The sequence below is a fragment of the Mya arenaria genome, chromosome 10 (genome assembly GCF_026914265.1).
Source record: "Mya arenaria isolate MELC-2E11 chromosome 10, ASM2691426v1".
In the NCBI taxonomy this organism is placed as follows: domain Eukaryota; kingdom Metazoa; phylum Mollusca; class Bivalvia; order Myida; family Myidae; genus Mya; species Mya arenaria.
Genome location: NC_069131.1, coordinates 57105384 through 57119700, shown reverse-complemented (window position 1 = coordinate 57119700; position 14317 = coordinate 57105384). Strand labels below are relative to the sequence as shown.

At 35.9% G+C, this 14317-nt stretch overlaps 1 protein-coding gene across 3 annotated transcripts in view; it reads left to right on the top strand.

Annotated features, from left to right (window-relative positions):
- LOC128205468 (AF4/FMR2 family member lilli-like) overlaps window positions 1-14317 on the top strand; it is a 114130-nt gene that overhangs the window by 10392 nt on the left and 89421 nt on the right. For all 3 annotated transcript variants that reach the window (XM_052907122.1, XM_052907123.1, XM_052907121.1), the window contains exon 2: window positions 8631-8718. In XM_052907122.1, the coding sequence (XP_052763082.1) occupies window positions 8672-8718 (47 nt within the window). In that variant the 5' untranslated portion in view covers window positions 8631-8671. The remainder of the gene's footprint in view (window positions 1-8630; window positions 8719-14317) is intronic.

Sequence of the window (14317 nt, the reverse complement as noted above, 5' to 3'; positions counted from 1 at the left end):
AGGCATACTTTATAGAGATCATGTTCTCTAGCCTGCTATATTAGACCAAGTGTATAATACCTAAAGTACCCACATACTGGGGTGTTCAGTGTCAAATAGTTGCATAAGAGTTTCCAAAGCTTTTTCAGTCTTTTTTCACTGTTGAAAAAGTTTGTGGATGCCTTTTTATGGACTTAAATATAGACATTTCTGGTAACGGTAACTGGCCTCTGATGCCAACACTTATTAGACGCTCCTCGTTTAAGTATCAGTCTAGGTGATTTGTTTGGACCAAAACCTGTGAACATTACCTTATGTAATACATAACATTCATCTCAAGGGATTTGTGTTTGTTCTTTGTAGTTTGGACCGGCTTTTTTTAGTCCTGGTGTTTTGGAATTATTGAAGCTTTGAAATATAGTCAGTATAAAATTCTTATATAAATAGAAGGAAAAACGTTTGGGTCACCTGGCCATATAACTGTTTTAAAGCTGCACTCTCACAGATTTGCATTTTTGAAAACTTTTTTATTTTTGTCTTGGAATGAGCCAGTTTTTGCGTAAATATCAGCTAACCAGGGATGTAAGACTGCTGACAAAAGATCAGATCGCAAATTTTCATATTTCCATTCGAAAATTAATGTTTTATGGCTAAAAGCATTATACTTCAACAGTTTAAGAAAAATGCATAAAACATCAATTTTTGAACTTACATATGAAAATCTGCGATCTGATTTTTGTAAGCAGTCTTATATCACTGGCTTCCATGTATTTTCGCATAAATTGCCTCATTCCAAGACAAAAAATAAAAAAGTTGTCAAAAGGAAAGGTTAAAACTGTGAGAGTGCAGCTTTAACACAGTCTGTATTCACTCACCCCATGAGAAGGAGGTTGAGACTCGAGACTGCATGTCTTGAATTTAACATAGAATTACTATTTAGTTTAAACAAAGTTATATAATTAACAACAATTGTGAAGAAAGTTACAATAACTTATACTAAATCATTCTCGTTGGTACGATTTTGTGTGGGAGAGTTTATACTAAATCATTCTCGTAGGTACGATTTTGTGTGGGAGAGTGTGGTCTTGTGTTGTGGGGGAAACTGAAGAAACCCGGAGAAAACCCACTTGTTCGGCTTATAGTGATCTGAGAGACTTACCAAACTCATTTGTGCCCAGGCTGGAATCGAACGCCGGTTGCCGTGGTGAGAAGCGAATGCAATAACAACAGTGCGCTAACTGGACAATGGAATTACTTTTTGCAGAGCAATTATATTTGTAAAAATTGTTAAATATTTTGATGTTAACCTAACGCAGGGATTTATCTGCCCATATTGAGAAAAAGACCCTAGACATCTTGGGAAATTTGCGGCATGAAAATGCCGAAATTGGGAAATTTTACTGTTTTACTGTCTCGTGAGCAGTCATTGAAATTAGACTTTTGGATGAACAAGCCCGAATTCTTATACTTTGCTTGGCATCATTATTTTTTAACAAGCCCTGCTATATAAAATTCAGAATATGAGCAAGCCTGAAGCATATTTTACCAGTGCAGGGCTTGTGTTGATTTTGACCACTTCCTGCGTATTAGGAAATGATTAAATATTAGTTTTTTTCCTCTTTAAAAGACCCCAAAAATATCAATCATTGGGGTGTAAATATCTATTGCAATAATACATGACAGATAACATTTCATATTGATCTCTGAATGTGATGAAAATCAATGATTTCCGAGTTCAATTATCAAAAAACTTTACACCACATAATTTATTAGGAGGATGAAATTGAACCAGTACAGGTAAGACTTTCTAAAAAACAACACCACCATGGATACTATAGAAAAAGCCCTGTTGCATCTTTATGATGGATGGCTTACCTTAATATTCTTCACTGTTTTATTGAGGGTTAAGGACTATAAGTATTACAGAGAGAGTATGAACATAGAACAAAATCTTTTGGAAAAAGAAGAATACCGAAAGTGAATACTGTTAATGAGTCCTGTCATATTGCTTGTTTTGTTTTTGTATCTGTTTGTTCGATAGTGCATGTTTTGAAACTAAATTGGACAAAATATCGAATTGAAGGCAAATTAACTTGGGAGAAAATTGCTCTTGAATTTATTTTGCTGGCAGATAGTAAATTACATTGATTTAAAGTTAGGCCTATGCAAAATATTGACTCTGTAAGACATTTACAAGGCTGTCAAGGACAGCATTGAGACAAAACGCTTCGATACTGACTTGGCTTTAGTCTATGAAATAATGGTTCGAGGCATATTATGCTTGCCATGGGAATCGTTTTGAGGAAAAACAACTGTTGTAAACTGTGTTTCTGTTTTGTCATAGCAACTAAGCAATTATGGTAATGGTGTTTCTAATATTACAGTGAGAAAATTCTCTTAACTTAAAAGAATAGGCATGATAAATGCAAAAAATTGACCACCGCAGTAATTAAAGATTCCACAATATTATATTGCGGGGAAGGCCCAGTGACTTTAGCAGCATGGTAGCTTCGCCATTCTTGTAGTTTGATTATACTTATGGAAGGGGTATCTGGTAGACATAAATGATTAAGGCACTTGTACATGTTTTTTTTCCCAATGGGGTGGGGAGGGGCTGGGTTTGGTAGGCAATTAGGGATTTCCCCCCCCCCCAACACCCCCAAACCCCCAACAGCTGTTGATAAGTCACAGACAGGATTTTGAAAGGCCTGGCGTTTCCAGAGCCTGTAATTATAATACATATTAAGTCATTTCTGAACTTAACTTAAGTCAATTTCTTTAAGCTTCCATCGTCAAATTAAAAGAGATGTATAAACGTTTAAAATAAAAGTGTATATATATTCAATTTCCGAGATTTTAAGTTCATTGACCAGAGAAATACTTTACATAAGGAAATAACTTATTTAAGTAAGCAAGTGATTAAAGATATTTTATGAACCCCAGACCAGATAGCCGGCCAGAAAAAAAATGGTTTTAAAGAATTTTTGATGCCTGGAACACCTCAGAACCCAAGGATTTTGAAGAATTTCCCTGCTCCAGGGGTGGGGGTTTAAACAAAATTTGCACATTGTCTTAAACACCATCTGATAACTCATGTTTTTGTATGTAAAAAATGCCACCGTTGTTTATTTAACAGTTTCAGTGTGAAGTATAATAAAACACTTCAGAATTGCAATTTATTAAAAGATCTTGGCGGCAAATGCAAATTGAATTTAACACCTCAACCAGTGGGCAATGGATAAGGTGCGCCTTGGGCCTACAATCTTGAATAATTTCCACATAGGCCATGCCAAATAGATTTTATGCTTTTCGTCCAGCTCTGATTTAAAAACCAAACCCAATATGCAGGGAAAACAAAATAACACATGTGGAGAGATTTTGAGAAGCTCATTAGTTATATTTACAGTTCTCCAGCCAGGATTTGAAATGGGCGGGTGCTAGGTCAGAAAGGGTACTTTTGATGCGCATTTAATGAGCCTTCAAGGGGGGCGTTTGCAAGGACCAATGTTCAATTCTTATTGTGTATATGTTGTAACTTCAATTCTGATAGTCTGTAATGAAAAGGGCAGCAGGGTGCTTTATGTCTAACTGGAGGGCTGTATAGCTTATACACTTGGTGTCCAGATCCTGAAATTCAAAACCTAACCTAATAATACAGTTTAAACAATCTCACATAGTATGTTGAGAAAAAACAAACTTATTAGTGCTATACATAAGATTCTCAGGAAATCTGAAAGGGAATTATCCCAGTTATTGTAGGACAGTCTCATGGACTGGCTGTTTTCACCTATTGTTGATACATCCAGAAATCTTTTTATCAATCAATGGAATGACTTAAAAGTTCATCTTCAAATAGATTCTTACCAGCCTAACCACACATGCTGCAATTATGATCATGGAATTTGTGCATCTAACTGTGAAGACTGTGTGTAAACTGTTTTCATTAGAGACAGAAGATAAACCAATCTCCGAGATATTGCCATTCTAAGATGTATGGAACTATACACTTAAAGGCCATCATTAAACAATTGTTTGTTGGCCATTTACTGCCCCTATATTTTAGAGGTGGATCGGTTGTTAACGGGGAAAAATATTTTATTTTTTGGGAGGGGAGGATTATTTTTTACCATTAGCCACAATAATGCGCTTTAAGGGGACTTTTAACATTTGGACATTCATTATGCTTCCCATAACGCGAGTCATCAAAACAAAAATTGTTAAAGACTCTGAATTGGCTGTTTATATGGAATCATCAACATAAAAATTGTCAAAGACACCGAATCAGCAGTTTATATGGAGTCATCAACATAAAAATTGTTAAAGACACCGAATCAGCAGTTTATATGGAGTCATCAACATAAAAATTGTTAAAGACACCGAATCAGCTGTTTATATGGAGTCATCAACATAAAAATTGTTAAAGACACCGAATCAGCAGTTTATATGGAGTCATCAACATAAAAATTGTTAAAGACACCGAATCAGCTGTTTATATGGAGTCATCAACATAAAAATTGTTAAAGACTCTGAATCAGCTGTTTATATGGACTACCTTTACCACACATACAGCAACTGGCAATGTATGTGTGTCAAATAACAAGTCACTCCAAATGTCTTCTGGGTCAAAGCTTTTGATTTTGTTGGATAAGGGGTCTTTTTACCATCATTCTCTTTGATGAAAACATTAAAACAAAATGTTTATGTCAGATAGTCCATGCCATGCTCTCCAATTCACAGGAAGCTTGCTCTATCATATTGCATGTACTGCAAGCACCTATGTGATCTGGAACCTAAGGCAAAAAGACAGGAAAGAGCATAATTGGTCCAAAGAAAACTAAATTCTAATTTAGGTCTAAATATTTCCTAAATTACTTGTTTCTCTATTATTTCAGCTTAATTATTGCAGTTGTTTCCCTCTATATTTTGGTATTTGAAAATCTTTTTTTCTTTACTGTTAAAGACTCCAAACCTACCAATTACAGAATTAATTTAGTTTGGCCTAATCCCAGTACTAATGTAATTTGTCCAGTGTAACTGACCTGGGCCAGGTCATACAGTGTGCATTGACCACTTGTTGAGTGGTCAGTGTCCTGGTTATGGCCTACTGGTCAACTGGTCAGGGGAAGTCAGTAAATGGGAGCATGAGAATCTGAATAACCAATAGCTTATTCAATGGGACATGTACATTTTCTCGATGCTTGCCATCATGTTATCACTGAAATTCAGACTGTGTATCAATAGTTATTTGCTTATGTAGTATTAATCAGGGTGGTGATACTTATACAATTAGGCAATTTTGCTTAATCTGGCAATTTTAAACCTGCACTCTCACAGAATCACCATTTTGACCACTTTTATTTGTTTTTTGTCTTAGAATGAGCCAATTTTTGCGGAAATATCTGCAAACCAGTGATTTAAGCCTGCTGACAAAAGATCAGATCACAGTTTTTTTATATTTACGTTCAAGCATTGATGTTTTATGGCTAAAAGCATTACTAACGTTTAAAGAAAAAATGAAATTCTCTTCAGTTTCCCAAACAATTGAGTTCTGTTCTATTGTGAGTTATCTTATATGAATAATTTGAATGCATTGATACCAAAACCATCTGGTTCTGAGACAAAAACTTATTTTTTTTTTTTCAAAACTGTCAATCTGTGCGAGTGCAGCTTTTATAGATCTGGCAATCGAGTGTGGGTGCACCAAAACTGGCAGTTGTTTGCTTCTTGGTAAACAAGGCATTGAGAGTTACTTCTTTTGTTCTTATGCAATAATTCACTTGAGCAAATTTCATTACATTCGGAGCTCCTCGGCCATTTTTTCCACAAAACAACCTCGGATGTATGCTGTTACATCAGTTGAAGTAGTCCGTAAATTTTTGAATAATATCATTAATTAAATGTAATGTTTAAGAGTTGTATTCATTGCTCTCACTTTAAATTGATTGCCAGTGAAGTGTATTATTGCAAACATAATTAAGATTCCCAATAGATAAGTCCTAAAGTTTAACAACTAATTAAGATTACTAAGCGATCTATTTGCAGCGGACTTAAACGTACCATTTTTTGAGTATGTAAACCGTCCAAATACATCCGAAGTTGTTTTCGATAAAATGGCCGAGGAGTTCCGAATGATTTCATTAATGTGCTCTTGGGGTGTCAATATTCCTGTAGCCAGTGAACTATATTTTATGGTATTGTTTTTGTTAAGGTTGTTAATCATTATTGGATTTTTGTGGATATTTTTTTCCTGTATTGTAGAACTTTCCTTTTTACCCAACAAGGCAGCTTATATTATGTTCTTTAAAGGCACATGATATAGGTTAATACATTATTTTATTACTATTATTTGAATGCATTATTATGTTTATTTCATTTTACTTTATTGGTCAAAATAAAAAAGTATAATAATGCACCACTCAATTTTAACCATGGTCCCCCCCAAGGTCCGGGGGTATACCGGGGATAGCCGGGGGAAGGGGGAAAATTGGCTGTGTTTTTACCTTTCAGGAATGCAGTGGTTTTGCCTTCGCGCCAAAAATAGTGGGTATGGGCCTTACCTAGGGTCCGGTCCCTTGAGTGCGGGGGTGCTTGAGTGCGGGGGGCATTTGGCTGGGATTTTACCTCAGCTTGGCTGGACAGAAAGTCCCCGCTATTCCCCAGACCTGGGGGGCCGTGTTTACAATTGACTGGTGCATAAGTGTACAGAAAATTAAAACCTTTCAGTAGAGCTTGAAAGATCATTCGATAAAATGCGAACTGTCTTTCTGGTAGTATTAGGATTATAAGCACTGCCTATAATAATGTACAGCTGTGGGAAATAAACGTAACCATAAATTTGTTTTTTTGCCGAAATGATAACATCAAGGGAAATAATTTTGGGCTAAATCAAAGCTTTACAACTTGAACTTTCATTAGAGCTTGAAATATTGAGTAATATTAGGATTATATTAGCACTGCCTATAGTAATGTACAACTGTGGCAAATAAAGCATAACCATAAATTTGTTCTTTATTACTTTGAGCTCTGAGGCCACTGGATGATAGTTCCTTTGGGGATTAATTAACAAATCATTTTGAATGAGTGGCAGACTCTTCAACTGTAACCTCCCCACCATAAGATTTCCTTAATGGAACTTCATTTGCAGGGTCATATCTTTTTTCCCCATTGATGGAGAAACAATTGAAGTGTAGTTTTATACTAAATGACTTTTATTATTGTGTAGTTGATTTTAAACACTTTGGTCTGATAATTATATCTTAGCCTAGGCTCCACTATGCATTTTGCAACAACAAAGTGAAGATTGCTTAAATTTTCGGACAGTTTAATATTCCTAATTCCTAATTCCTGCTATTTGCGAATCATCTAGCTTTGATTACTAATAACAACCTTTCAGTACTGAAATAAAACTGTGTTCTTTCATATCATAAAGCTCAACATGCATTTGTGTAAGAATGAATGTAAATTTGTACATATGTTGCCTGTGGTAGTTGCCTTAAAATGCAGATTGAGTTTATTGCATTGTCTAGTCACTGCTGGCCTTAATTTCATAATTAATCAATGCTATAGATATCAATTTACATAAACACATGGCTCCAACACGAGAACTAGTTGATTGACGAGAACTAGTTGATTGACGGTATTGTGTCAATGAAGCCTGCAGATATTATACTCCAGTATGTGATTTTGTAAAGTTTGTTGTACAATATGGCTTAAAGCTGCACTCTCGCAGATTCATCGTTTTGACAACTTTTTTTAATTGATTTGTCTTGGAATGAGCCTATTTTTGCGTAAGTATCTCAGAACCAGTGATGACTGCTGACAAAAGATCAGATTGCAGGTCTTCATATTTACCTTTGAAAAATTAATGATGTATGGCTAAAAGAGTGACAAACGCTTTAAGAGAAATGCACAAAACATCAATTTTTGAACATAAATATGAAAACCTGCGATCTGAATTTTTGTCAGCAGTCTTATATCGATGGTTTCCTTGTATTTTGGCAAAAATTAGCTAGTTCCAAGACAAAAAATCAAGGAAGTTCAATTTGTGAGAGTGCAGCTTTAATGGCGATTGTTAAAATGAGCCAGTGCATTAGGGTTGACCCTATTAACGCAGAACTCAATCAATGAAAAGAACCATGCTGTGCTTACTTCTCTTTGCTTTATAAAACACTACTTTTGTGAAAGGTATTCACTACGTTGGTGTTGAATTGAATCTACACCAGTTTCGTGACCATTTTCGATTGGTCGAAACAGTTGTTCCTGAAATTTTTGTAAATTGATCGAAAAACGGCACACACTTAAAGCAATTTTCATTTGTACTGAAACAAAAGGGGTTTAATTTTAAATCGTAATTCGCACATTTAAAAGTGTATAATTATCTTACTTAAATGTACAGTTTTTCTTTGAATGAATTAGGAGCTGGATGGACTCTCTAAAGCTTCAAAATCTAGGACTTAGGAGTCTTAATTCTGGAATATAAGACTCGCAGACTTCCTTTTATCTACTGTCCAACAGTGTTTTCGTTGTGATTTTTATTGTTCCTGTGTTTCAGTATAAAAAGAAACTACCATTCCTGTTTGGATATACTAATATATGTACCTTTTGCTGGATGATGTTTTTCATGATAATATGTTCATGTTTGTGTGTTCCAGAATGATCCGGTTGTGTGTCAGGATGGTGGCCCTCGTGTGACATGTCGGAGACGCCCCTGTCTGACGCCGAACGCAAACAGTCACTGATGTAAGTGCAATGTTAACTCTATATGCAGAATTTGATGATTAGTTTATGCACCAGTCAATTGTAACCACGGCCCCCCCAGGATGGGGAATAGCGGGGACTTTGACTTTCGGTCCAGCCAAGCCCGGGTAAAGTCCCTGCCCTGCGGAGACGGCCTGCTGGTAAAATCCCCGCCAAATGTCCCCGCACCCCAGGGACCCTGGGTAAGGTTCATTCCCCTCTACTTTTGGGGAAAGACAAAACCACCGCATTCACCCGGCACTGCAGGGCCACCTAGAAGGTAAAAACACGGCCCATTTCCCTGGCTATCCCCGGTATACCCCGGGACCTGGGGGGCCGTGGTTACAACTGACTAGTGCATTACCTCTGGTGTTTTTGCTGAGGCCTAAAAAAAAATATGTCTGTTTCCTGTAACATGCTGAAAAAAAGATCGGTAGGTAGGGATTTTTTTTTTTTTTTTTTTTAGTTCTTGTTCAAGTTAAAATGTCAGATTGATCCAATATTCATGTTTTTTTCAGGTGAATTATTTTAAAAAGAATTCAGTGTGATATATAGATTCAAACGTTCTGCCATAAATAAGCTAAAACTGCTAGCTTGACAGCCATTGTACATGTATTTCAGTTGTAGAATGCATCTTTTTGAAGGGCAAGCCATGGGTTAGACTCCCAGCGGTGGCAAGATTATGTGCAATTTTGAGCATTGTCAGTATGTTCACCAGGGAAGCAGTTCATCTTTATATTTTGCAAATATAACCCAGCGAAAAAGTGAATCAAATAACATTTAGACAATTTATTTTTGGCAAATATTTTAAACAAAACTTTAAAAATGCATACTTTTTGTAGTAAATAAACATGATATTATTGCACAAACTATTATAAGATAGACTGTGTAATAAGATAGACTGTGTAATAATATCAAGTTGTATTACAATTAAATGTACATGACAACTATTATAAAATAAAATGCTGTTACAGCAAGAACTGGCAATAATCTCCACAAAACATATATAAATAATACTTCGAATGATAAATGACTAGAATCAATGAATAAACCATTTAACTCTTAGAGCGTTGTCAGAATTGCACAGGTCGTTGGGACCAGTGTAGACCCATGGTCTACGCTGTTCACTGCTTGGACACTTAAACCTTACCTACTGACTCGGCAGCGAACATTGTAAAATGATAGATTGGACTGAAATATGTTTTAATAGACTATAATCAGTATCAAAAAAGCTTAGACTGACTGATCAAAAATTAATACCATTTTCTTTTTTAAACAGTAAAACAGCAAAACTAGACCCCGTACAGTACCTTCATTAAATAGTTTCCACAACTTAATTTTTTTAACAATTTCCAGTGTTTTAAAAAGATCTGCTGTATTAGATCCACTGTTCAATCTGTAAAAATCTCAAGCACGATGAAAAATAATCAATATAACTTTTAATAGAATACCTGGTCTTATTTGGTTTTCTGGACTTGACTGGACTACGGTGGTTAAAGAATTCCCAGTGTCAAAATATGTTCTGACTCTGATGACCGTATTATTTAGTTAATGCATCTTCGTTGTGTAACCCAATGCATCCTTGTCAAATTCCAATATGAACCACATGTTTAGTTGCAACGGAATCTTTCTTACTTTAACTTTCAGTTTCACTTTCACGTTTATCTTTTTTCCGGAAGTAAACAAAAACATTCAACATTCCTGTTGCCAATATTGCAACATTGTATTTTTCATAAATGGCATAACCATAACCATACAATACTGTTTTGTTATAGAACTTAACTATAACACTGACAACGATCTACGCAGCTCTCCTTTCACTTTCATTAAAATTGACGGGAAGTTAGCGTGCACCTGTTTCTCGCGCTTTTTAGACCATGTTGTACGAAAAATGTTTATTTTTCTGTTAACTCATTAAAAACTTATAAGATTGTTTTTTAATTAATTGAAGACATAACAAAACAACTTAAAATAAATAAACAAAATATATCTTAGCATTGTTGTTTTTCAAAAACATCGCACTTAGCGAAAAAGCGGTATCCGTTAATTTGCATAATGGGGGGAGTTAATATTACGTCATTGAGTTTGAGTGCTGCTAATTGACATGGTTACCGATCAGATTCCAGATCGATAATCACTTGTCACTTCGGGTGTTAATTGCTCTTTGGGTTAAACAAACATTCAGATCATGCATTGAGGCTCCTTTCAGATGATACCAACTCTCACACCGAAATATCCCGGGTCAAAACTGACGCATACTACAACTGTATGCGTCAAAACCCGGGAGCTCGGGTCAATTGAAAGCCCTGCAGTATAATGTCACAGCCATTAAGCTTTTTGCCATTGTTTCAACTTGTCAAACCGGAAACGTTTGTAACTATGCGATGAGTTCGGACACTACTAAATTATTTATATTATCGTTGTCATCATAGGCCAGTGATCGCTAAATCTGGCATAAAAAAATTGCGGTCGGCGGTAAAAAATTACGGTCAGTCGGGTTATAGGAAACAGACATATTTTTTATTAGGCCTGATGTAAATCTGGATTTCTTGAATGTCATATGTGACAATTGTCATGACAGACCAATATAAGGATCATGTTGTCCAAAGACTCCTGCAGAGTCACACATCCATTTCCGCTCTCTAACTGAAATATTTGTTATTCAATCTTTACGTAACTTGGTAGCAATGTTTATTGGGTAATATCATGACTAAGTTTGATCACCAGCCAGATCATATTATTAACTATTTGAAGAAATTTTCTTCCTCTGGATATTGATAGAAAGAAAGGGTTTACAGTTTTGAATTATGTTTGGTACACATGTTCAACACCATGAAATACAGATCATGTTTAGCTTTGATTACTGTCCACTAAGTTTTAATGGAGTAATGGCCCTTTTTCAAAGATACAGTTTACCATGCCTGTTTCCATGGCCATGTGGGGGTATTCTTCACTCCTGTGACAGCTCTAGTTGGTAAATGTTGGGTTAACCGCCTCAGCACAGTCGGTGAACACTAATTTAAGAACTCACTGGGGGTTTGAACCTTTTTTAATGCCCGTTAAAAAAAATCCGGGGTATTATTATATTTTTACCTGTGGCGTATGGGTGGGCAGATAGGCAGATGGGCAGGTGGTGTCCAGTATGTTGTCCACTCATTAACTTTAGAATCCTTTGTTAAATCATCACCAAATTTGGTCAGAATGTGTATGGGCATAATATCTTGGACAAGTTTAATAAACACACATATTGCTCTTCTCAAGAGTCATAACTCAAGAGTTATCATCCTTTAATCATAAAAATTACCTAAAATTGGTCTTGTCCGATCAATAACTTTATCACCAAATTTGGTCAGAATGCGCATGGGCAGAATATCTTGGTCAGGTTTGATAACCAGCCATGTCACAAGCCTTGGTCACTCCAGAGTTATGACCCTTGGAATAGCAAAATATTTGTTAAGTGTCCTCCCCCTTTAAATTTGGCTTAATGTACATTCACCTATCACCATATTTCTTATATATGATTTAGCCTGTGCATCCAGTATGGCTAATGGTTTAATAAATCATAGAGCTATTTCATTTACAAACAGTGTCGCGTGCAAGACCTGTGTCCCTACCTCAAAGGTCAAGGTCACACTTAGTGTTTATTCACAATGGAGTGCTGCATATAAGGACATAGAGTATAGGTTGTCGTGTCCGGGCTGTAACTTTCTCTTGTATGGACAGATTTTAAAATAACTTGCCACATGTGTTCCACATACCAAGACGACGTGTCTCGTGCAAGACCCGTGTCCCTACCTCAAAGGTCAAGGTCACACTTAGTGTTTATTCACAATGGAGTGCTGCATATAAGGACATAGAGTATAGGTTGTTGTGTCCGGGCTGTAACTTTCCCTTGTATGGACAGATTTTAAAATAACTTGCCATATGTGTTCCACATACCAAGACGACGTGTCGCGTGCAAGACCTGTGTCCCTACCTCAAAGGTCAAGGTCACACTTAGTGTTTATTCACAATGGAGTGCTGCATATAAGGACATAGAGTTTAGGTTGTCGTGTCAGGGCTGTAACTTTCCCTTGTATGGACAGATTTTAAAATAACTTGCTACATGTGTTCCACATAATTATGAAGATGACATGTCATGTGCAAGACCATTGTCCCTACCTCTAAGGTGAAAGATACACTTAATGTTTATTCACAAGGGAATTCTGAATATAAGGACATAACAGTGTAGGTTGTCAAGTATGGGTGGTATTTTTTATGTTCAGAGGCAATTTAAAATAACTTGCCATATGTATTTGACACGTAAAGGCAAGATCAACTTTTCATGTACTGACCTTGTTCGTAGGTCAATGTCACATTCGGGAGCATTCGTCACATACTGTGACAGCTCTTGTTATAACTGAACTTAAACTGTGCAACATTAGTGATGTTATTAATTTAAAAAAATAATAAGGTTGTTCAAATGACAAAAACTCATAAAAATGCATGTATGAATAACTGGGACATGGATAAAGGTTAACTGAAATAAATTTAATAACTATTTGACATGAACTATTGGAACTTTTCGCACTGAAAAGGGGGTCTGTTTATGCCTATATAATGTAGCATACTTAGTCCTCAATGTGATTTTTTCTTGTATATAATTAATTATTCAGCATATTTGGCAAATGTAATTTATTGTTTGTGTACGTATGTCCACACCATGGTCACTGGTCACTATGGTTACATGATGAATGGTTATATGATTTAATAAGTTATGGTGACGAAAGATGAATGGCATCAGGTTCTATGGCAATGTAACTAGAACATGCAAAGTTATTGTAAAATGTCAGGCTAATTTATGTTAAAACATTTCTATGGTAACAGTTATCGAAATTAGACTTTGGGTGAACTAATTCGAATTCTGACGTAGTGCTTGGCATCAAAGTACTTAAAAAGCCCTGGTATATAAAATCCAAAATTTGAGCTTGCAGGCTTGTGCTTATTTCGACTATTGTGGTAATATTCAATGTCATTAACTGTTGACCAATGTAGTTGATAATTGTAGCAATTTTAAAGGCACTGTATTAACTATACTCAAAGTTATACATTAAGCAAAGAGCATTTGATTGATAAAGCTCTTAAGACTGAATACCCTATTAATAATGTAAATGTAAATAATAGTGATGTTCCGATGATCGATTATGATCGAAAATCGATTGGTTGGGCCTGAAATCGGCGACAATCGATTGTATTTGGTTATAATCGATCATCTACTTGAGTGGAACCGATTATCGATAGTAAAATTGGAACCGATTTCCAACACTAGTAAATAATATGTCCTAAAGCTTAAGATATAATGTCAACCTTTGTTCCGGTTTAATATGAAATTATGGATGTGAAATATGGGGTTGAAATATGGAGTCTCAATGCCAAAAAAAATGGTTTGGTTAGGGTTACATCCTTTTAAAAAACAGGTTTTTTTCTTCTTCTTTTTTAGCTCTACTGGCCAAAGGCCAGAAGAGCTTATGCGATGGTAATGTGTACGTAGTATGTGCATCCGTGCGTCCGTGCGGTCGTGCGTTCGTGCGTCTGTAAACAATTGCTTGTGAACACGATACAG